Here is a 24636-nt window from a genome sequence, read left to right as displayed (position 1 = left end):
ACCCTGCAGGGTCATCAGAAGATTATGAGCTGAAAATAAGCGAATAACCTCTCAGCAGTGCTCTTACACTGAAAACTGCTCATACTCTCATTGTAAGTCTTTTTCTTTGAACACAACAAAAGTTCCTGTGGTTCTTACACCAAAAAGCCAATACTTTAATGTTTGCCTAATTTTTCTTCACCCCTTTTGTCTGGAAAGTGCAGTGCCAACACTATCCGGAATCTGCAGTTATTTTGCGTATAATCCAACACACAGTATCATCAACATAATGGAGGGCAGGTTTGCTTCACATCAAGCTTCTGTGCGAAAAATTCTGTTTTAGTCAATCCATTATCAAAATTGGATATATGCAGATACAAAATATCTGGGCAATGGTATGCTTATATTTAAACTAAGAGCTGATTCTCGTCTCTTGCACAACTTCTTCCCCATTTTTTCAACAATTTATTCGTTTCCCTGCAGGACCTTTGATAATCCAAGTAACCAGTTAGGGATGCCCCAATCTTATTAAAGTAGAGAAGAAAATAGTTTGCCCTCCACATACTTTTTAAAACGTGTTACTGTATATGTGTCAGTAAAAGGTTCAAATGTGCGTGCAACAATGATCTGTTTCATAGTACAGAGACCATATTTATTCCGGTGTATTGCATTTTAATTATGAATAACATTACTCAAGAACCATAGTAATAAAAACAGTGACATATTGTATAAGCATCGGAATGGCAATGTGCTATTTGTAAACCATAAAAGTCTAATGTAAAATTGCAAAAAATATTACAGAATTCACATAAAAGGCAATCTTTCGAGTTTGGATTGTCAACGTTTAAATCTGTAAGTCATTAACTGGAGCAGGTCACCATATGGACTGGTAATACAAGTTAACTGTCATCATTCTGAAGAGAAAAAAAGAATAGGTAATTCATACAGGCCCTAAATGAATTATACATGCCTACAGAGCTGAATACATGTATGGCCCTGCGTGAAACCTCTTCTCAGCCTAGGTGTGGATCCTGATAGTTGTACACCGTTAGTTAAAACCAGAATAAAACACAATTCGGTAACATTTGTATAGTCAACAAGCCCAATTAAGCAATATTACCTCATCATGTGGGATGTTTAGTACTGAAAACAAACATGCAGTAAAAAAATTACCAGTTAAAGATTTTATCAACAAGCCGTCAGTAATAAAATGATGTAAAATCTATGGGTCGAACGTACAGCAATTGTAAACACTCAGATTCGGAGTTTGCAACTCTAGTATTACATACTCCTAAAATGGGTCTGCAAATGGATACCACATTGGAATTTCGAAGGTACACGTTTTGGGCATCCATGCTAAATTGTAATTCTCTACTACATATTTCAGTGGGTGGCAACCAAAAGTCTAGTCTAAAACCATTAAAAGGTTACTGAATCCCAAGTGTGGGTGGTAACCTATTTATAACAAGCATTGGAAATGCAATAGGGCTCGCATTGGGAAAGTTTGAGCTATTGGTCTCATAAATGAATATTTTTTTATTTATGTGTTATTTTTTAAAATAGTTAAATTAATTGCTTTGTCATTTACAATGCCAATAGTTATAACTTTCGCAAATGTGACACCTATAGCATTTGTAATGCAACGTGTTTTGTATTTACGTGACTTAGATGTATTGATATTACAAATAACAATGGCTTTTAATTTTTTTAAATAATTAATACTTAATTAATTTATTTAATTTGTAATGGCAATAGCTTAAACTTTTGTAAATAACTTTTGTGAAGATTATGTTCAGTGTTTTTTATTGTGACGAAAATCCAAGAACAGAAGTGAAATATTAACATCTTTTTGTGATTTGTAATAAAGCGTGAAAGCTTGAAAACAGCTTGAAACATTGAAAGAACATATTTGAACCAGTGATGCTGTGGTTGCGCTGAGTGATGCTGTGGTTGCGCTGAGTGATGCTGTGGTTGCGCTGAGTGATGCTGTGGTTGCGCTGAGTGATGCTGTGTTGGTGCTGAGTGATGCTGTGGTTGCGCTGAGTGGGTGCATTGGTGGAGCTGTGTGGTGGGTGCATTGGTGGAGCTTAATTGGAGCATCGGTGGAGCTGTGTGGTGGGTGACTTGGCGGAGCTGTGTGGTGGGTGCCTTGGCGGAGCTGTGTGGTGGGTGCATCGGCGGAGCTGTGTGGTGGGTGCATCGGTGGAGCTGTGTGGTGGGTGCATCGGTGGAGCTGTGTGGTGGGTGCATCGGTGGAGCTGTGTGGTGGGTGCATCTGTGGAGCTGTGTAATGGGTGCATCTGTGGAGCTGTGTGGTGGGTGCATCGGTGGAGCTGTGTAGTGGGTGCATCCGTGGAGCTGTGTCGGTGGAGCTGTGTGGTGGGTGCATCAGTGGAGCTGTGTCGGTGGAGCTGTGTGGTGGCTGCATCGGTGGAGCTGTGTGGTGGATGCATCGGTGGAGCTGTGTGGTGGCTGCATCGGTGGAGCTGTGTGGTGGCTGCATCGGTGGAGCTGTGTGGTGGGTGCATCGGTGGAGCTGTGTGGTGGGTGCTGGGTGCATCGGTGGAGCTGTGTGGTGGGTGCTTCGGTGGAGCTGTGTGGTGGGTGCATCTGTGGAGCTGTGTAATGGGTGCATCTGTGGAGCTGTGTGGTGGGTGCATCTGTGGAGCTGTGTGGTGGGTGCATCTGTGGAGCTGTGTGGTGGGTGCCTCGGTGGAGCTGTGTGGTGGGTGCCTCAGTGGAGCTGTGTGGTGGGTGCCTCGGTGGAGCTGTGTGGTGGGTGCCTCGGTGGAGCTGTGTGGTGGGTGCCTCGGTGGAGCTGTGTGGTGGGTGCCTTGGTGGAGCTGTATGGTGGGTGCCTCGGTGGAGCTGTGTGGTGTGTGCATCGGTGGAGCTGTGTGGTGGGTGCATCGGTGGAGCTGTGTTGGTGGAGCTGTGTGGTGGGTGCATCGGTGGAGCTGTGTGGTGGGTGCATCGGTGGAGCTGGGTGGTGGGTGCATCGGTGGAGCTGGGTGGTGGGTGCATTGGTGGAGCTGTGTCGGTGGAGCTGTGTGGTGGGTGCCTCGGTGGAGCTCTGTGGTGGGTGCATCGGTGAAGCTGTGTGGTGGGTGCATCGGTGGAGCTTAGTGGGTGCATTGGTGGAGCTGTGTGGTGGGTGCATTGGTGGAGCTTAGTTGGAGCATCGGTGGAGCTGTGTGGTGGGTGCATTGGTGGAGCTTAGTTGGAGCATCGGTGGAGCTGTGTGATGGGTGCATCGGTGGAGCTGTGTGGTGGGTGCATCAGTGGAGCTGTGTGATGGGTGCATCGGTGGAGCTGGGTAGTGGGTGCATCAGTGGAGCTGTGTAGGTGGAGCTGTGTGGTGGGTGCATCGGTGGAGCTGGATGATGGGTGCATCAGTGGAGCTGTGTGGGTGGAGCTGTGTGGTGGGTGCATAGCATAACAAAACATAGCATAACATAGCATAACAAAACCTAGCATAACAAAACAGCATAACAAAACATAGCATAGCATAGCAAAACAAAGCATAGCATAACAAAACATAGCATAACAAAACATAGCATAACAAAACATAGCATAACAAAACATAGCATAACAAAACATAGCATAACAAAACATAGCATAACAAAACATAGCATAACAAAACATAGCATAACAAAACATAGCATAACAAAACATAGCATAACAAAACATAGCATAACAAAACATAGCATAACAAAACAAAACATAGCATAACAAAACAAAGCATAGGATAGCAAAACTAAACATAGCATAGCATTAAAAACAAAGCATAGGATAGCAAAACAAACCATAGCATAGCATAACATTACATAACATAACAAAACATAGCAAAACACAACAAAACATAGCATAGCTTAACAAAACACAACACAACATAGCATAGCAAAACAAAACAAAGCTTAGCATAGCATAACAAAACATAGCATAGCATAACAAAACATAGCATAACAAAACATAGCAAAACAAAGCATAATAAAACACAAGACATTGCATAGCATAACAAAACATAGCATAGCATAACAAAGCATAGCATAGCAAAACACAATACCACTCAGTATTGTGTTTTGCTATGTGTGAGGGTGAGGGGGTGAGGAGGGTGAGGGCGTGTGAGGGTGAGGGGGTGTGAGGGTGAGGGGGTGTGAGGGTGAGGGGGTGTGAGGGTGGGTGAGGGTGAGAGGGTTGTGAGGGTGAGTGAGGGTGTGAGGGTGAGGGGGTGTGAGGGTGAGGGGGTGTGAGGGTGGGTGAGGGTGGGTGTGTGAGGGTGAGAGGATGTGAGGGTGAGAGGATGTGAGGGTATGTGAGGGTATGTGATGGTAAGGAGATGTGAGGGTGAGGGTGGGTGAGGGGTGTGAGGGTTAGGGGTGTGAGGGGTGTGAGGGTGAGGGGTGTGAGGGGGGAGGGGTGTGAGGGTGAGTGGGTGTGTGAGGGTGTGAGTGAGGGGGGGTGAGGGTGAGGGCGTGTGAGGGGGTGTGAGGGTGAGGGTGAGGGTGTGTGAGGGTGAGGGTGTGAGGGTGAGTGAGGGTGAGTGAGGGTGAGAGGGTTGTGAGGGTGAGTGAGGGTGAGTGAGGGTGAGAGGGTTGTGAGGGTGAGTGCGGGTGTGTGAGGATGAGGGTGTGAGGGTGAGGGTGTGTGAGGGTGGGTGACGGTGTGAGGGTGGGTGAGGGTGTGTGAGGGTGAGGGTGTGTGAGGGTGTGTGATGGTGAGGAAGTGTGAGTGTGAAGGTTGCTGAGGGTGTGTGAGGGTCAGGGGGTAAGGGTAAGGGTGTGTGAGGGTGAGTGGGTGTGTGAGGGGGTGTGAAGGTGTGTGAGGGTGAGTGGGTGTGTGAGGGGGTGTGAAGGTGTGTGAGGGTGAGTGGGTGTGTGAGGGGGTGTGAAGGTGTGTGAGGGTGAGTGAGGGGGTGTGAGGGTGAGTGAGGGGGTGTGAGGGTGAGGGGGTGAGGGTAAGGGTGTGTGAGGGTGAGAGGGGGTGTGAGGGTGAGAGAGTGAGGGTTGTGAGGAGGGGTGAGGGTGTGTGAGGATGAGGGGGTGAGGGTGAGTGAGGGTGCGAGGGTGAGGGGGTGTGAGGGTCAGGGTGGGTGAGAGGGTTGTGAGGGGGTGAGGGTGTGTGAGGGTGTGAGGATGAGGGGAGAGGGGGAGTGAGGGTGTGAGGGTGAGGGGGTGTGTGGGTGGGTGAGGGTGTGAGGGTGGGTGAGGGGGTGTGAGGGTGAGAGGATGTGAGGGTAAGGGTGTGTGAGGGTGAGTGGGTGTGTGAGGAGGTGTGAAGGTGTGTGAGGGTGGTTGAGGGTGTGAGGTGAGTGAGGGGTTGTGAGGGTGAGTGAGGGGGTGTGAGGGTGGGTGAGGGTGAGAAGGTTGTGAGGGGGGTGAGGGCGAGTGAGGGTGTGAGGATGAGAGGATGAGGGGGTGAGTGAGGGTGCAAGGGTGAGGGGGTGTGAGGGTGGGTGAGAAGGTTGTGAGGGGGTGAGGGTGAGTGAGGGTGGGTGGGTGAGGGGGGTGAGGGTGGGTGAGGGTGAGTGAGGGTGTGTGAGGGTGAGAGGATGTGAGGGTATGTGATGGTGAGGAGGTGTGAGGGGGTGTGAGGGTGAGGGGTGTGAGGGTGAGGGGTGTGAGGGTGAGGGGTGTGAGGGTGAGTGGGGGGGTGAGGGGGTGAGGGGGTGAGGGGGGTGAGGTGGTGTGAAGGGGTGTGAGGGTGAGGGTGTGAGGGTGACAGGGTGTGTCAGGGTGAGGGGGTGAGGGTAAGGGTGTGTGAGGGTGAGGGGGTGTGAAAGCGAGTGAGGGTGAGAGGGTTGTGAGGGGGGTGAGGGGGGTGAGGGTGAGAGGGTTGTGAGGGGGGTGAGGGTGTGAGGGTGTGTGAGGATGAGGGGGTGAGGGTGAGTGAGGGTACGAGGGTGAGGGGGTGTGAGGGTGGGTGATGGTGTGAGGGTGGGTGAGGGTGTGAGGGTGAGTGGATGTGAGGGTGTGTGAGGGTGTGAGGGTGAGTGGATGTGAGGGTGTGTGATGGTGAGGAGGGGTGACCAGAGACAGATAGAGGCCACTGGAGACAGTCAGAGAGCAGCCTAGACAGACAGAGGGCGGCTGAGAGATGGGCGCGCAGCGACAGAGAGAGGTCACTGAAGACAGTCAGAGAGCAGCCAAAGTGTGGCAGAGAGAGAGATCGGGTCACGTCACTGGAGACAGCCAGAGAGCAGGCGAGATGCAGAGAAAGGGAAACAGCAGCAGGGGCAGCGAGAGGGATGGAGGATTGCAAGGGCAGCAGAGAGAGAGCGGGAGATGCAGAGACAGAGGACAGACGACAGGGAGGCGAACAGAAAGATAGCGTGAGAATTTTGCAGAAAGAGAACAATTTCAACGTAACGGGATGCTTTAGCACAGAGAAATATTTATGCATTTTTTCAATCTGTAGATTTAACATCATTCTATATACCGATATATTTAGTATATGAAAAGCAGAATAGATTCTGGTGTAGTCACTGACATGGTCTGCATAATAAATCCGGAGCTGAAGGCCGTGAAAGAAGTAAACAGCAGGGATGTAATTAGGGGGGAGGAGAAGTCACGCTGGGGTGAATGTCTGAGGCTTGTGGGAGGGAGGCTGGGCTGCCTTTGATGTGGTAATGCGAGGCAGGCAGGCAGGCAGGCGGCTGGTGGCATTGTGCACGCGCTTTTTAGGGCTTGCGCTTGCGCAATGACCTAAAAAGCGCACATGCACTGCAAGGAATCGCCAGTGGTTAAACTCTGGATAAGCCACTATAGAGCTTCGCCAGCTATGCGCAAGCGCATCAGCAGGCGAGCCCTAAAAAAGGAAGGGGTCTTCTTTGGACCACCTGACACTTTTGAACTGGAGTAAAACTTTCAGTGAAAGTAGTTTGTAGTTCCTGGGACCACTACCAGCTCTCACATGCAAAGTTTGAAAAATGTAACTGTTGGAACTGGCCCTTCTTGCAGGGTCATCCTCAAACTTTTTGCTTCTTCCTCCCTTATTTTTCCTGACCCGTGGCTGTTGGCAATAGGACTCTGCGCACTTTACCACTGCTGATCAGTGCTAAAGTCCATATGCTCTCTATGTAAAGTGTTATTCTGATTGGATATACATGTTTGGCATATTTGTATCATCATGAAGTCCCTAGTAAAGTGCACTGAGTGTGCCAGGGCTGGTGATGACAAATGCTACTAGTGGGCCTGCAGCACTGATTGTGCCACCCACAGGAGTAGCTCTAAAATGGTGTCTAAGGCCTGCCACTGCAGTGCCTATGGGCAGTTTAGAACTGCCATGTCCTCCTGCTCAGTGTCCCCACTGACCAGGTATAACCCTTCCCTTTTCGTGCACATCAGCCACCCCTATGGAAGGCCCAAGGTACCCCCCTGGGCAGGGTGCAGTGTATGTGAAAGGTAGAGCATGTACTGGTGCAGGTAACATGTTCTGGTAGTGAATTACAGCCATTTTCGTTTTTCACTATTGTAAGGCTATCTTGCTCAATAGATTAACATGGGGGATGCTGGCTACAGTGGTTAACAGCACTTCTTCCCATAGGAACAAGATAGGACATAAGTATCTAGTATCCCTGAACTCAGAATTTAATAACACATTTTTTAGGAAAGGTTGTTTTTAAATCCTGTGGTTGAGAACAGCACTTTTAGAAAGTTGCTGTACTCTTATCTGACCCTTCTGTGTGCCTGGGCCTGTTTGTGTATTGACTGTCTGGTTTGAGAGTGACGGGCTGGGAATTTCCCAGGAGGCTGGATGAGTCAGCACTAGGCTGAATGACTGCAATTGCAACTGGAGTGGTGGGAGGAGTTAGCACCTGGGCCTGAATAGGGCTGTGCCTGCCTTCCACAATGCTGGCTCCACCCCCCTGCTGGGCGGCTGAGGACCCTGCCCCTCACTCTGAAAGGAAAGAAGCAGCCAACAAAACAAAGTACTCAGGAACCACCCAGAACTGGTTCAGACCGGGCTCAGGGCCCACGTGCACCAAAAGAACAAAGACTTTAGGGGTATAAGTACAGGACCCCTGACAACAGAAAATAAGATCAAAAAGGGGGTGGGGTCGCACACTACTCACACACCGGCGGTGTCGCCCCTAAGGACTCTGGTTAATGTAGTTGTGTTCTGCTGTCTTCGCCATCCCTGGACTCGTGTTTCGGGGTATCACCCCTCATCAGCAGGGATAGGCCATGTTCTGGGGTTGCCGATGGCTGCCAAATATCTGCCAGGTATAGTACCACTCAGACGACCCCACCCCCATTTGTAACTTTAAAGCTCCCGTGAGCAGTCGGCTGACGAGCCGGGATCCCGCACCTACGCGCCTGAGTGGTACTATACCTGGCAGATATTGGCAGCCATCGGCAACCCCAGTACACGGCCTATCCCTGCTGACGAGGGGTGATACCCCGAAACACGTGTCCAGGGATGGCGAAGACAGCAAAGATAGCAGAAGATCGAAAGATGATGCATCGCGAACACTTTACTACATTGACCAGAGTCCTTAGGGGCGACACCGCTGGTGTGTGAGTAGTGTGCGACCCCACCCTCATTAGAAAATAAGATCATCCTGGAATCAAGAAGGAACCTCTGCCAAGGAGAAAGCTGAAACTGAAGAAGGAAGACTGTCCTGCTGTTGCTCTGCTGGACTGACCTGCTGTTGCTTTGCTGCCAAGGAGAGGGGAAGGACTTTGCTAGTGAGCTGTGTCCCCTGTCTTGAAGGAATCTCCAAGGGCCTGAGAAGAGCTGGCTCCCTGTTCTGAAGTCCCAGGAACAAAAGGACTTCACCCCCAGCTTCCCTGAACTCTGCTGAGAGAGTTCTGTCCTTCCTAAAGTGCTTGATCCAGTTGTGGGGCCTCTGGAAGTTGTACCTGTGCTGGGAAGCTTGAAACTAAGCTTGAGAGACTTTTGAAATTGAAAAGTGTTGCATCGCTCGCTTGCGGAGCGCATCCCCGACAGTGCGAGAAGTTTCCCGCCGCTACGAAGGTCGAGATCGTCGCAGCGCCTGACGCCGCTGCCAGAGCCGTCGCATCCTTCGTTTGCGGGACGCACCAGACCGGTGAGGGAAAATCAAACATCGCTGCGAGTGTCGTCGCAGATCCTGTCGTCGCTAGGTGAGATCGCCGCACCGCTTTCTTGCAGACCGCATCACGTCACTGCGGGCATCATCGCAGAACCATCGCATCGAGGAGCTGCGAGAGAGAGGATCACCGCTGGACCACGCATCGTCGCCCCGGAGATCGTCGCAGCCCCTACGAGATCGTCGCATCGTGCCTTTGCGAGAACAGACTTCCTACGCACCGGAATCCATACAAGTGGCCTTCCTCCCCATACAGACCGGATTCATCGCAACACGTCCGCTGCTGCAGCGGGGCTGTCGCATCGCCTCCCCAGGGTCTTATGAGCAATGCATCGCTTGTTTTCCACCGCACCAGCTTCTGCTTTTGGAACTTTGTTGCAACTAAAAGGTACTGTAAGTAAACGTGACGCAACTGTGAACTTTTCACGCATCTGTAGAGAATTCTATCGCAACGTAGAGAATTCTATCGCAATCTAAAGAATTTTAACGCAACCTTAAGAACTCTTTTTGAAACCATATTCTTGAACTGTGTATGTTGGATTTTTGTCGTTTTGGTCTTGTGTAGTTTAGATTAAAAATACCTTTATTTTTCTAAACTGTTGGAGTCAGTTTGTGGTGTTTTCACTGTGTTACTGTGAGTGTTGGTACAAATACTTTACGCATTGCCTCTGGTTAGCCTAGACTGCTCGTGCCAAGCTACCTAGAGGATGAGCAGGGGTTATCTCAGAGGGTTATCTCCTTGCCCTGACTAGAAGCAAGGGTCCCTATTTGGACAGTGGTACCTACCTCTGCCAACTAGAGACCCCCAGTTCTAACAGTAACCTTTTTTTGTAATGAGCAAAAAAAGCATCACATTTTCCTTTTTTTGGGACTCATTCTGACTCTTTATTTGAGAACCAACATATTAGTGCATAGTTGGGTCTGCAATGTAAGTTTCAGGTTACAAATTGAAAATGCGTTTTGGGATTAAGAGCAGTGGTAACTATAGCTCCAGGCCTCTAGATGGGCAAGAAATTCTGTAAGGAATAAGGAGGCATTAATAGAGAAAACAACTTCATAATTGTGCCTCGCCTCAAAGTGATGTTTATTTAAAAAAAAAAAGTATTTATTTACTCAGATTTTTAGGTTAGCAGAGTCTAAGAAAAAGTTTAAAAACAATAAAAAAGGGCAGAGGAACATCTTGCAAATCTTTTTTTTCCTTTTTTAATTTAAATGTCTCTTTAATAGTGAGATAATGCTACACAGGTGACTGCATCCCACAGCATGGAGACTACAAATCAGAGCAGATCCTGCTGTCCTTGAGAGCTCACCTCTTGGCATCAGCGTTCTGTAGGTATGTTCTGTGACACCAACCAACCAACTGGGCTTTCCTCACTAAGAAAGTCCTTAGAGTAAAGCCACATCAAATATTAAAGCTGAGAGAAAACAGGCTGGAAGTAGTTATGCTTCAATTTGACCTAAACAATCCCCTTAGATGGGGGAAAGGATAAGAGTCTCCACATTTCAAAGGCGAGGATGGTGGCAGGGTCGCCACAGCCAATAGTTTCTCTGGAAGCTCCCCTTCACGAAGAAGCAGTGCAGCGGGCACAGACACCCAATCAATTTTAGTATAGCTCATCAAAGCTAGAGGTTGTCGTACCAAAGACTGACATTCGAATGATTGAGTATACAAAAACACAGAAAAGAGAACAAATGGGCTATTGCAAAGGATATGCTGAAAACATTCAGACCCATCTTGAATCTTAACAGAGATGGAATGAGGCTATTCGCCTATAAAAAGTTGTACAAAAATGGACTCCCTTCCAGAAGATGGTAGCTTGTTAAGTGCAATACATATATCCAGGGCAATGTTATTCTCTCTTGCAACACACCGTAGATGTGATTAAATTGACAAATGAAGGTTCTGTCTACAAAGCGCAGCTTTTTGGGATAGATCTGTTGAACTCCTTGAGTTGAGACATTTTTTTAAGCAGTGCAGTACTCTCTAAGCAATGCAGTTTCTCACTAGAACCTACCCATATATATAAAAAACCCTCATTCACGTATTTGCTTTCAAAGTTTATATTAGTCATGAAACGGTCCAGAATAATGAATATATGGCCTATTCAAAATAACCCATATACAACATTGCCAAATTTAGGGTAAAGCATTGCTGTGCCCTTAATCTGAATGTCACTTTCATTTTTTTTTTAGTTTTTTTTTTTTTTTAGATGAAGCAATTCTGTGTCATGGCTACCTTACAAAATTATTGAATTTTATTAGACACTTGTTTCTCTTTGGGCCATCCTTCTTTAGCGTAATGAAAAACGTTTTTCAACATGTCCTCCTCAAATACCGCCACACTCCATTCACTCTCTGAAAGCCCACACTGTTTGCACACATCAACGGTAGCTATCAGACATTCTTCGTTTTCATTCTCAACAGTCACATCATTTTCACACTTGCCAACTGATGAGCGTGAGAGGTAATCGGCTCTAATGTTCTTTCCCTAGGGATGTGTATGATTTAGAAATGATATTGTAGTAATTTTGAACTCAACCTCGCTACCCTAGGAGTGTGATCTTTAATCACTGTTCCGTTTAAAATGTTGAACGAAGGCTTGTTGTCTGTTTTTTAATATGATTTTTTTTCTCCCAGATATAACACTTTAAAACGTTACACTTCCCAACAACATGCCAAGAGTTGTTTTTCAATAACAGAGAAAATCTTCTCATTTTCTCTTAATGCTCTGGACATGAAACCTATAGTTTTTTTCACCACCAGCTCGCTCCTGAGCAAGAGTGGCTCCCAGCTCCTAATTGCTTGCATCCACTGTGAAGATAAACTCCTTGGCAGGATCATATGATGTAAAACACCAGCTGAAACTATATTTTTGAACGACTTGAATTCGTTTTATCAGTTTTAATCCCATATAGATTTCCTTTCTTTAAAAGGTCCTTCAAATTCGGAGATTTAGCAGCAAAGTTCTTAATAAATTTAGCATAGAATTTACATACACTTAGAAATAAGGCAATTTGCTCACGTGTCAGGGGCAGAAGCCAGGGAAATGGCTTCAACTAAACTTAGTTGGGGTTGTATTCTACATTCTTTTTTTGAAACACACATTTGTCCATGTTTGCAACAATACCAGATTTTTCTAGTCTCTTCAAAACCTTATTCATAATTCTGTCATGTTCCTCCACACTCTTTCCCGCCAGTAAGATATCATCTTGGAAGGAAACCACTCCCTCGAAATCATTCAGTGCTCCTTTTCAAGCATTATTTGAAAAACAGAGGCTGCGTATGCTAATCCAAATGCTGTCCTTTTACTAACATCACCCCAGTATTCGTTAAGGATTTTTCGGAAAGCCCTTGATCTTTATTTACAATTTGGATCTACAACAGGTCCACAATTCACATTCATTGAAAACCTGTTAGAAACGTGGCTTCTAGTTGGCCAGGGTAGGCACCTAAGCAAGGCAGAACCCACCAATCTAGTCAGGACGAGTAAGTTATACACCAAAGACAACCTGTGCTCACTCTCTGGTAGCTTGGAGCAGAGCTGGCAGGCTTAACTCAAGAGGCAATGTGTAAAGTATTTGTGCAGAAACACACACAAAACACTGAATATACAATGAATGCACCACAAAAGGCTCCACACAGGTTTCGAAGAATAGTAGGTTTTATATGAATATATAATAAGACCAAAACAACAAAAATCTGATCAGTATTTCCAGAGACTTTCACTTTTAAATAAAGCAAGCCGTGCTTTAAAGTCATCGGTGCTCATTTAAGAGACTTTAGGGTAATTTGAGGAAATGCGCTAGGAATTGCCCTCTTAGAAGTCAATATGCATCTTCTCCGTCAAACCTGACCCTGTTGGGGTGGTCTTGCAGACACTAATAAAGTGGATCCTTACGTACGATGAGTGCTGTTAAATCACGTCTGGACCACTCGGGTCTAAGTCAAATAGCTAAACACACCTCTGCAGCCAAGGGCTGGGACAATGAAGTACCTGGTCAAATGCAGGTGTCCCTGCTCAGTGTGGAGCTGGGCTTGGACGTGGTTCACAGGGCAGGTAAGGTGCAGGCACGTACATCACGTTGTGGTTGCCTCAGCAACTGGGCGAGGCACCTCCATCCGGGGTGTCCTGTAGAGCTCCAGGTCTGCACTGTCCGAGTTGTTTAATGGTCTTTGGAGAGACCTGGCTGCCACTCAACTCTGTCCTCAGTTGCTAGGGATACAGTGGGCCTAACACACAGGGTACCCAGTACTGGGGCGAAGAGTTGTGCTGCTGAATGGATTTAGGCCCAGATCCTTGTACTGGGGTGAATGTATGACATTGTTCTACATTCTGTCCATCAACTGTGTTTTTTGCAATTTTCACCCCGAGTGGGCTGGGTATGCTCAGACGTGAGTCCCAGGCTCTTGAGTCTGATGGTGATGCAGTCCAGGGTAAAATCAGCCAGCGGATTTGTGGGGAGGTCTGCCTCCCTTAAGAGGTTCTCCACTACTTCGATGGTGACAATTTGGGGGATGTTGGTATATAACGCCTCTACATCGAGTGTGAGGAGGAGGTTGATTTCTTCAATGTTGTCATCATTGATCTCTTGGATCAGGTTCAGGACGTCTCGTGTGTCCTTAAGGTACGCAGGTGTCGCTTGCACCAGGGAGCATAGGAAAAAGTCACCAAACTAGCTCAGGGGCTCCAGTAGGAAGCCAATCCCTGAGATGGGGCGTCCAGGTGGAGGGAAAGTGATTTTAAATGCCAAGTCTAATGGTGGTAAATTGGGCACACAGACCCTGCAGTGGCAGAGGCCTGAGACAGGTTTGAAAGGCTACTTTTGTGGGTGGCATTCCATTCATCATTTTTTCCTTTTGCTTTTGTCGCCCTTAGTGGGAAAGATATGCCCAGACGTCGATCCAGTGCTCACTGCTACACTGGAGTTAAGCTAGCCTGGCTGATGAGGGGCTGAGCTTTTCCGAGAAGGAGCAGGGTCAAGACTGATTTGCTTATAGGTGGGTCCAGACTAGGGTGGCGTGGTGAGCAAAAGAACAATGGATTAAACCCAGATCTTTGTGACTGGGGGCGAATGTTCGCATTGTTAGCATTCTGTCCATTTGTTCCTTTTGCGCATGCCTACCAGTAGCATTTAGAGTGCTGGCCCTGGGTATATGGTATTCCACTTTACAGGGGACTTATAAGTAAACTAAATATGCCAGTTGGGCATATACCAATCTCGCCATGTTTGAAAGGAGAAGCACATGCACTTTAGCACTGATTAGCAGTGGTAAATTGCTCAGAGTCCTAAGGCCAACAAAACGGTCCAGCAAAAAGTGGAAGACAAAAGGCAGAAAGTTGGGGGAAGATCGCTCTAAGCATGACGGGCCTAACAACACCATAGGGGATTATGGTGGTTTTTGTCAATGTTGATATGTGTAGTTTGTAGAAACTCATTGGATAGGTTTTGTTCAAGTTTTTCAAAGTCAGAGTTGGTATTTCTTGGGTGTTTTCTCTTAGCCTGGTGGTTAGTATGGAGATATTTGCCAAGGACCTGTGCACACATAAAATCAAAAACAGAGTACGTTCATATTAAGTACAGATGGAAAGAAAAAGATTGTCACAACTTTTCTTGTTCCTTTTAATGCTTGTTTGTATAGAGACCAGGAAGCCGACACGTGTTTCGTCAGAGAACAGTCAACTCTGACTCTTCAGGGCCAAGTCGTAATAGATGGAATCAATAATCCCTTAACCGGTGATCATTCCATCCCGGTCGGGGGTCTGGCATAGCCAAGAAACTATCGCAAATACGATAAAATTGCGAGGTTCTCAACTGATATAAACACTGATTACTAATTATGTAGCAAGTAACATAAAGATTACTGGTTACGTCAATCAGAATTCAAGCGTACAAATGTTCCACTTAGTGGTAATCAGTGAGCAAAAATCTGGCCGATATGGGGTCTAAGAAGGGCGGATACGTCTCGCTGGTTATGGTCTTGTTACTATTGAAGTGGTCAAATATACTTCACGACACGGGATCAGTGTCAAGATTATATAAACGAAGGAGACCCCACATCTCGGCGGTAATCCAATCTACCCGGAAGCTGGGATTTCTGCTCACACCATCAAATCATGTTAGCACACTTATTTTCTTACTTTCTTTTGGTCTAGGATTCTTCTAATGCCCCATACCTCCTTTGTAATATTTTTTCTTAGACTCAACCATATCTGAAAACCTGAATGAGTAAATAACGGTAAACTTCTTTAAGTACCATAGTTTGGGACACTCAATTTAATTTGGGCAAATCAGTTTACTTTGGTTGTCTGGAAACTTAGGGTTCAATGTTTAAAACACTTTTACAGTTGCATACCCTATAATTTGCAAAATCACACGGCTTATGACCGCAAAAGAGTGTTTTGAAATGTAATAAATCCTGTTTTGCAAATCTAAAAATTCTTTGACTCACAAAGGGTTCTGAATCGCAATTGGGAGAGGGCTTGAAAGGAGTATCCCCTCCTTTGCCATGGAATGGATTAGTGGGTTGTGATCTCAGTTGTGGTTGCATATCATTGAAAAGTTACAGACTCTCAGTTTGGGGTGATAGGATTTACAAATGGGAAGATGACCCAATGCAAATGGAGTCTAGCGAACTAAAATAAGTTAGACAGGTAATTTAGGGGCCCTTTCCCATGAAAATGTTTAGGATGTAGTTCAGTTGGTAAAATGACTAGCAAAACACACAAAGTCCATGTACCTTTTACACCTGCTACTGGCAACCTGTCTATGCAACCTTTGGTTTGTACACCCTCTCACCACTGACAGATTGGCTAAAATGTGTTTTATGGTAATCGTTTTACTAAATGTTTTACTGCGTGTTAGGTATTGGAATAATCTTAATTGGATCAGTAGATCATACAAACAGTACTTTCTTAAATTTACACCCATTGTAAACCGTTTTATTTGATTTATAGTGGACTGCAATATCTGAACCCATAGCTTGGCTGAGAAGAGGTGTTGTCTGAAAGCAATTTTTAAACATCTAAAGTTGTCTAGCAATGTGATAGTGGGCTGTTTGAATTACTTAATATTGTTTTTCTCTTTAAATCGTTGACAATTACTTTGATAAATTGGTGACAGTTCATCTTCAGGACTGGTAATTCAGTCGAAACTGTGGTACACCAATCGTGACATATTACATATTCTGTATATTATGAAATAAAAAATGTGTACTGTCACTTTCCGTGCTACCTCTAAATAATGTTTTTAATTTAAAATTCAGATTCTACTGTTTTCACCCATTGTGCCTCTTTCATTGTCATTTTTGTAATGCTTTTTGGATAACAAGGGTGTACATCATTAAAAAGCAAAACGCCCTTTCAAATACTGGCTGTTGCAATATGGAACAGGCAGTTGCTATAAATGTATTGAACCTTTTACTGATAAGTTTATAGTGACTGAACGTCTTCAAGGGTCTGTTGAAGTGTTTCCACCGAGAGCTTTGTCTTCTTTCACTATCTCATTACCTTTTTTACCTAACTGGGGCCTGCTCTGTCGCTTTCAATGACTAATCGTATCAAAAGCAAATACAGTCAGGAATTGATATCCCTAGTAATAATTGCATTGCTGATGAGCAGTGCCTCCTGATTAAACATTTTACATGTCCAAAATAGGTTATGTGTTGTAACAGTAGCACAGGTTTCTGTGCAGTTCCACACAGTGGTGTAAATGTTATCTATGCCATGTTGTGCTTTTAGAACATCACTGATGTACTTCTACTCTATCACTCCTCCGCATTTAACAGATGCTCATAAATGTCACAAATGGAAAGAAATGTTAAGCAATACAAAAAATAATGCAGATATTACTTGTTTACATACCTTTTGGAGAAGCGTGGCTCAGTGGTTAGAGGCGGCAGACCCGGAAGCTGAGATCAGCCGTGGACCAGGGTTCGATTCCCCGCCTCGGCGGGTCTCGGGCTCAAAAATTCCACGGACTCGACAATTCTCGCTCTGGTGCCTACTCGACTCACGGGGTCACACTCTGCGACTCTGGGCAATAGCTTGCTTAATCTCCACTACGGCCCCTCGCGGCGGGATGCCTGGCTTTCACCTTGTGAATACCCTGCCGGGGTATCTCACAGGGGAATACCAGGACGGGTTCCCTAAGCAAGCGCCTTGAGACCCCTGGGTGATTCGTGCGCTATATAAATCGAAATACATTTACATTTATATTTACATTTGAAGTGAGCACGTCCTTGTTTCCTGATTTGTCTGTTTTCTGGCAGGTTATAGTAATTGGTTTTGTTCAGGGTGTGGACTTTTTTTTGGTAACATATGGCACGCTACAAGAACCTTCAGCCTAACACTGCCTTACTTGAGTAGGCATGCTTTTGGGTGTTGAGCTAGCTCCAAGTTGACATTTGATCAAATGTGTTGTGAAAGAATTGGCTCAAAGTTCTGCTTTGCCATCCATTGTTGACCTATGGTTTTCCTCCTCACAGACCACCTTCACAAGGCCCTCCACGAAGCCAACAGTCAAGACCACCAGCTGTTCACTCTGAGTCACATATAAGATCACCAGTGTCTACCTCCCAGTCGTACGGCATTCCATCACGCAACATGCCCCTGGAAAAGCTGTCCTTTTCTGAAAAGTGCTCAAATTTGTGCTCCCGAAGAGGTATCTTATTTTTCAAGGCATTGAGCATGAGTAGACAAAGCATGCTTTATTTGAAGCTACATTAATGAAGAGGTTGATTCTGTTGTGTTCACTAAATCTATTGGATCAACAGCTACTACATAAATATGTTGCTGTTGATTTATTTTTGGTAATAACAAAAGCGTCCATCAAAAATTCTCCTGAATTCCAGAAGTCATGGTGGGCCACATTCACAGATTTGACCCATCTGCATCACACATAGTTTTGCCAAGAGAATTGTTTACACATGACGTATCCACCCCGCGATTCACAGACTTGGCATTGGCAAAATGTTCCTTATTTTTTAAATGTAGTTATGAGTGCAGACAGCCATAAATGGGGTGCGAAATACAGCGTTCATGAAATTAGGGTTATGTGTCAAGTTGTGGAAATTTGAGGGTTGAGATGGGCGTGTAAAAAAAAAACCACAAACATGTAAAGTTGTAAGTATTGTGAATAAATCTGCACATAGTTTGCCGCCATGGGAAGGTGTGTGTAAATGCCTTTCCATTGATGCTGCAGACAATGTCCATGGTGATGATCTTGTGCTAACATGAGCAAATAGAGACCTTTTCTATAGTTTGGCAAAATTACTGTTATCATTACGATTTTTCAACATAGCACAACCTTTTATAATCTAATAGCAATCATGGTGAGAACCTATTTTGTATTCGGAGGCTACAATCATCAATAAAGCGTACTGAGATTCTAGTTGTGTTAAAACATTTAACCTTGTATCAAAGGTGGTATTTGGGAGAATCGGTTCTCCACTGAATAATAGATCTCTCTCTCTCCCTCTCTCTCTCTGTCCCCCTCTCCCCCTCTCCCCCTCTCCCCCTCTCCCCCTCTTTCTCCCTCTTTCTCTCTTTCTCTCTCTTTCTCTCTCTTTTTCTCTTTCTCTCTCTCTTTCTCTTTCTCTCTCTCTCTCTCTCTTTCTCTCTCTCTTTCGCTCTTTCGCTCTCTCTTTCTCTCTATCTTTCTCTTTCCCTCTCTCGTTCCCTCTCTCGTTCCCTCTCTCGTTCCCTCTCTCGTTCCCTCTCGTTCCCTCTCGTTCCCTCTCGTTCCCTCTCGTTCCCTCTCGTTCCCTCTCGTTCCCTCTCGTTCCCTCTCTCGTTCCCTCTCGTTCCCTCTCGTTCTCTCTCGTTCTCTCTCTGTCTCTCTCTCTTTCTCTCTCTGTCTCGCTCTCTCTCTCTCTCTCTCTCTCTCGCTCTCTTTCTCGCTCTCTTTCTCGCTCTCTTTCTCGCTCTCTTTCTCGCTCTCTCTCTCGCTCTCTTTCTCGCTCTCTTTCTCGCTCTCTTTCTCGCTCTCTTTCTCGCTCTCTTTCTCGCTCTCTTTCTCGCTCTCTTTCTCGCTCTCTTTCTCGCTCTCTTTCTCGCTCTCTTTCTCGCTCTCTTTCTCGCTCTCTTTCTCGCTCTCTTTCTCGCTCTCTTTCTCGCTCTCTTTCTCGCTCTCTTTCTCGCTCTCTTTCTCGCTCTCTTTCTCGCTCTCTTTCTCGCTTTCTCTCTCGCTTTCTCTCTCGCTTTCTCTCTCTCTTTCTCTCTTTCTCTCTTTCTTTCTCTCTCTTTCTCTCTCTTTCTCTCTCTCTCTCTCTCTCTCTCTCTTTCTTATTGTGTTGGGTCCAGATGTGACCTAGTTGTTTTCCTTCAAACAAGTCTTTCGGGTCACGAGTGATTGACTCCTCCTCTTTGTGATAATGCACATAGGCATTATTCGATTGTTTACTTTCCATTGTTGGGTTTGGACATGTGTGCCTGTGCTCTGAGTCGAAACATGTATTATGCTCTTTCCGGATCGTGCTCCGCCCTCGTTTGTATGGTTTTTACTTGCGTATCTAAGTTTAAAAACATTATCGGTTGTTTAATCCACAAGCAACAAACTACACCCGTGGTCCTCAAGGGCCTCATCCTTGGGTCTACATTTTGATCCCCTCAAGGTTCACCAGAGAATGCCCCGCTGGTGATGGAATGGACACCTTTCCATTGCTGCCTGAGCAGCCATGCCAAATACCCCAGGACTGATCTTCATCAGGTCTATAACCTGTGTTTGTCACTGGAACACAGGGAGGAGGATTGTGAGGCCTGTTGCTCTTTACGCTAGAAGACTCTATGAGACCATCTGGCACATCAAAGAGAAACGCATCAGAGGGATATCTGTTTATGTTTATGTTTATTGGATTTGTAATGCGCAACAAATACCCGGAGGTGTCTCGGCGCAGAGGATTTATACAGTGACAGTGAATGAAGAATGGTACTATTGATCAAAGAGCCATGTTTTCAGCTGTTTTCGAAAAATACAAAGGGTAGGACTGGTCTTAATGGTAAGAGGGAGAGTATTCCACAGTCTCGCCGTGGCTACCAAAAAACGTCTGTCTCCCCAGGCAACTGTTCTGGTGCGAGGAAGAGGAAGAAGGTAGTTGGAAGCCGAACGGAGAGACCTCGTGGGAGTGTAGATCCTGAAGGCATTTATCAGAAATTGAGGGCCTGAATTGTGAATAGCTTTATACGCAATGCAGAGGGCCTTGAATTTTATTCGGCTCCTGACTCTGAGCCAGTGCAGTTGACGTATGGCCGCAGAAACAGATTGATGTTTGGGAATAGCAAGAAGTGCTCTCGCTGCTGCATTTTGGACTAATTGCAATTTGTCCACAACCTGTTGTTGGGCATTTATCAGGAGGGCATTGCAGTAGTCCAATTTTGAGAATATTAATGCAGTTATCAATGTTCTTCCAGCTGCCGGGGGTAGGTAGGGGAGAAGTTTTTTAATTTTCCTAAGGGTGAAGAAGGAGGATGAAGTCACTGTATTAACATGATGGATAAATGTTAATTTAGTGTCAAATATGACTCCAAGGTTCTTCACCTAAGACACTCCTGACATCTTCAGCCATCAAAATGTCGAGGAAGAGTAAGAACTCCTTGAGGCCTCCATGGAGGAGTAAGAGGCATTCTCCATTGAGGGCAGCTCCGAGATCAACTTTGAGATGCAGGGCGTTCCACCAGCTCAACGGACCACGAGTACAGATGCTCCTGGATGCATGCCAAAAGCAGATATATATCCTGCCTCGTTCTGAGCGTATTATTACTAAAGCTCCAATTTCAGAGAAAGCTATCGCTCTATCTGTGCCGGCTCATAGGACAAGCTCACCAGTCCTTTACCCCTATCTCCACCCCTACTCCTACCCCTCTTTTCACTATCTCCACCTCACTTGCAGGAAGATCCCTTGAAAATCACACCTCAAGGGTCCCCACACTCCTTCATATTTGGGCATGGGATGACACGTACATCTTGTCAGAACTTTTCCATATGGTCACTCTCCATGACGTGATCGCCTTCCTCTAGCAAGGCAACTTTCTGTCAGCCCTAGACTTACAAGACACCTATTTTCATCCAGTACATCGCAAATACCGAACATTTGTGATAACATGCAGACATTACAACTTCAACGTCCTCCCTTTGGGAGTGACGACGGCAGCTCAAGAATTCACCAAATAGCAGTGGTAGCAGCACATTTCGGGGGCTATCCTAAATACACAGGTGGGATTAGCCTATCTGAATACAGAACAAATCCATGTTTCCCAGCCAATCAACAGTTGACAGTCCGATCTGTTATGCGCCTACTTGGTATGATGGCATCATGCATGGCTGCTCTTGCGTCTTTTGCAGGAATGTCTAGCACAACAGTGGTCTTAGTCAAAGGGCCAATTAGAGGAGCTAGTGAAGATGGACAGCCACACTGATCACTCTCTGCAGTGGTGGTGTTGTGTTTTGGTTTAGATGTCCGTATATAGGTGTTCCCAATACATGTCCTTATATAGGCACAATTCGCATTGTTTTTATATAGGCATAAGATCCTAGCCCTTATTTTGGCATTAGCCATGCGCTCCAAATATGGCATGGTCACCTACATCCTTCCACCCCAACGTCACAACGAGTTCTTAAAAACCAGACCCTTAAGCTGTTGGTAGTTTCCTTAGCCCAGGATTATTGATTTCTCCAAGAACTCATTTATTATGCATGAACCGCAATACCCTATGGGTTCATTCATGACATCTTCCTCTGCCTGACTTTACGTCAATGCTAACATTCCTAGCCACCTACCAGGTATAAATATACTTTCCTTGCTATGGCAAAATATGGCGGAGGCAAGCAAGGAGGAGACCGCCACTTAGAGGAGCCCGTGTCCCGGCCTGACGCACTGAGGAGACCCTGTCATCCCTGCTCACAGAGAATTCAGCTTCCAGTGCTCTGACTCCCTTCGCGGGGGGTTAGAGTTCGAAACCCGGAAAGAGATTCCCACCTCTCTCATTGTTAAGGTATGGAGCTGACTAGAACCTAGAGGCGCTCTTGGCATACCAAACTATAGCTTACCAAACTATAGAATACCGCACCTACTTCGTACCTTGTACTACACTTAGGTTAGGTACACTGGGGTAGAACTAGTTACAAGCATCAGACGAGTATCCACATTTTAGCCTGTTATTTATGTATATGTATACAAATGTGTCATAGCTAAAAGACAATGCTATTGCAGTATTATTTCTTTCTACTGCTAATGCTGTACGTAATATATCTTGCATACTGTCTTACGATTGTAACAGCTCATATCTCTTACACGAGAAACAAGAGTGTTCAATAAATCCTTTTATTGAAATGCCCGTCTATCTCTTTCTGTGTAACTCTGAAGAAATCAAGCATGCACGATTGACTGAGTGAAACTGTTATCTATTGTTTCCACGATTCTGAGACGTGTTCCAATTCTAAAGGGAAACAATGTTGGCATGTTTATGCAGTTGCCAGAAACTACTCCCTTCTTGTTTTACAAGGAGTTTCTAGTGGCCTCTGAGTTAGCTGGCACACAAAATAATTCAGTTTAATGTACTCGATAGGGGCATACTGACCTCAGTCCTATGCGAAAACTATAGTGTATATTATTCCAATGCGCATAGCCTATTGGGGAAATAGGAACTATACTACGTGGCGCCCAATGGTTTGGTAAGGCACTAATTTAATGCTAGATACTGAAGTTACTCTGTCGTGCTTTTCTCAGAGACCTCTACTCCGAATACTCCATAAGACGTTTGGAGTGGGTAGGGTTTATCCACCAAAGCTGAGTAGGACGAAAATCCCTATGTATTAGCTGTTTGGTTTGTTCAACGTTGAAGCAGACAGTGTTCCAAAATATTGTGCATCTTATCTTTGTTTCCTTGTTAGACAGCATCAGACTATCAACGCAAAGGCGTCCTTTTGGACTAATACAATCCCATAAACACTAAGTCAAGTTTCCTATGGATGTGGCCTTAGTGCTTGGCTGACGCTCGAACTGTTATAAAAGATTTGCGAGTCTTTATCGGCACATACGCAATTAGCACACTACATTCTGACCAGGGCCCTGCGTTTAGCTCTCGGTTCTACAAAGAAGCCATGGCCAGTCTAGGTGTACCATTGTGGTACTCCTCTCCATTCAATCCTGAGGGAAATTCTGTTATGGAAAGGAAAAACTGGGACATAAAGTAGTCTATAACAGCTAGAGTATTATGTTCGGGTGATGGGTGGGTCAAACATCTTTATGGGGTCCAACGCTCTTAAAATAATTTGCCAATACGTTTTCTAGGGGCTCACTCCATATGAGTTCCTATTTGGAACAAGAATGTGGGTTCCAGATCTTTAATGTAAAGGCACAGTGGTGGAAAATAAACTTTGATATCAAAGATCGTTTGGCTATTTTACAGGACTTAAATGAACTAAGATCGAAACAAAGCAACGTGTTACTGAAGCCAACCACCACTGGTGAAAAAACAGCCATCCCTGTAAGGCCTGTCTGGATCCCAAAGCTTGGGGATCTAGTCAGAGCAGATCGCAGAAAAGAAGGAATTTGGGCCTTCTTACAGACAACCGGGCCTGTCCTAGCCTTCCATGGAACCAGAACAATACTTCTGCCGCCCCTTGATGGAAAAAAGGAGAAAAGATTTGTGTCAATCTACCTCCTCAAACCACACTATGTGGCCAATCAAACAGTAGGCCTTGTGGACTCCAACCTAGTAGCAAACACACTCCTCTTGCTACTATGCAAGAGGTTCAGACTGAAAGACTCATCACCATCGAGAATTCAGCAGTAAGAAATGAAGGACTAAACAACAATTCTTTGGAGCTCATTCCTTTTGAAACCCAAATGACACTGTCCAACAAACGCCTTGCCTTGGATTAGCCAAGATCAAAGACATAAACACACCTTCTGTACCAAAACCTGCATGCAATAGCACTACATAGGAAGCGGTCACAGTAGGCAAAATTTCACAAAACATCAGATCCTGAATGTGAAAAATGGTTGCTCTGATTGGCTACAGAAATCTACACTCAAGGATGTGAAACAACACTTATCTTTACTTTAAGAAGACTCAGACCATAGGGATTTCTTGCTAGGACCAAGAAAACCGGGTCAAAAACGTTTCATATATGCCGGCATCTATGCTGCTTATAATGAAATATGGAAAGTTACCCAAGCAGATGCCGCAGAAAGAATACGGGAAATTGATTGTATTAATTTACAGAAATCTCTAGCTGTGGTAGACAATGGGTTAATGACTCTGTCATCCAGGATTTGTTCACTGGAAAACATTGTATCCTTTGCTATAGACCTACTGGAACAGGATTTGGTCATGCTGCGACAAGGCCAGTCTCCATTACGTTCTATTATGTTATTAGGCTGAACACTACAAAACTTGCGTACAGGCTATGTGCCTTGGTGTTTCATCAACATGTCTCTGTTTACAGAATGCAATCTCACTGATAAACCGATCAAACTAGCACAAAGGGGAGCAAAGTATACAGTGCTGAGCATTGAAAAACTGGAAAAATCGCTATTTACGGTAGCAGAAAAAACAGCTACAGAATGGATCATTTATGGCAAAA

The 24636-nt window shown here is 45.5% G+C and overlaps 1 protein-coding gene across 2 annotated transcripts in view; it reads left to right on the top strand.

The window, feature by feature from the left end:
- The window catches only part of LOC144829053 (MARVEL domain-containing protein 3-like), a 261585-nt gene that overhangs the window by 94630 nt on the left and 142319 nt on the right, over positions 1–24636 (top strand). For both annotated transcript variants that reach the window (XM_078687799.1, XM_078687798.1), the window contains exon 3: positions 17537–17712. In XM_078687799.1, coding sequence (XP_078543925.1) covers positions 17537–17712 — 176 coding nt within the window. The remainder of the gene's footprint in view (positions 1–17536; positions 17713–24636) is intronic.

Source organism: Lissotriton helveticus, chromosome 4_1, assembly GCF_964261635.1.
Source record: "Lissotriton helveticus chromosome 4_1, aLisHel1.1, whole genome shotgun sequence".
Classification (NCBI taxonomy): Eukaryota; Metazoa; Chordata; class Amphibia; order Caudata; family Salamandridae; genus Lissotriton; species Lissotriton helveticus.
The sequence above is the reverse complement of the archived record's forward strand: the minus strand, read 5'-3'. Positions and strand labels throughout refer to the sequence as shown.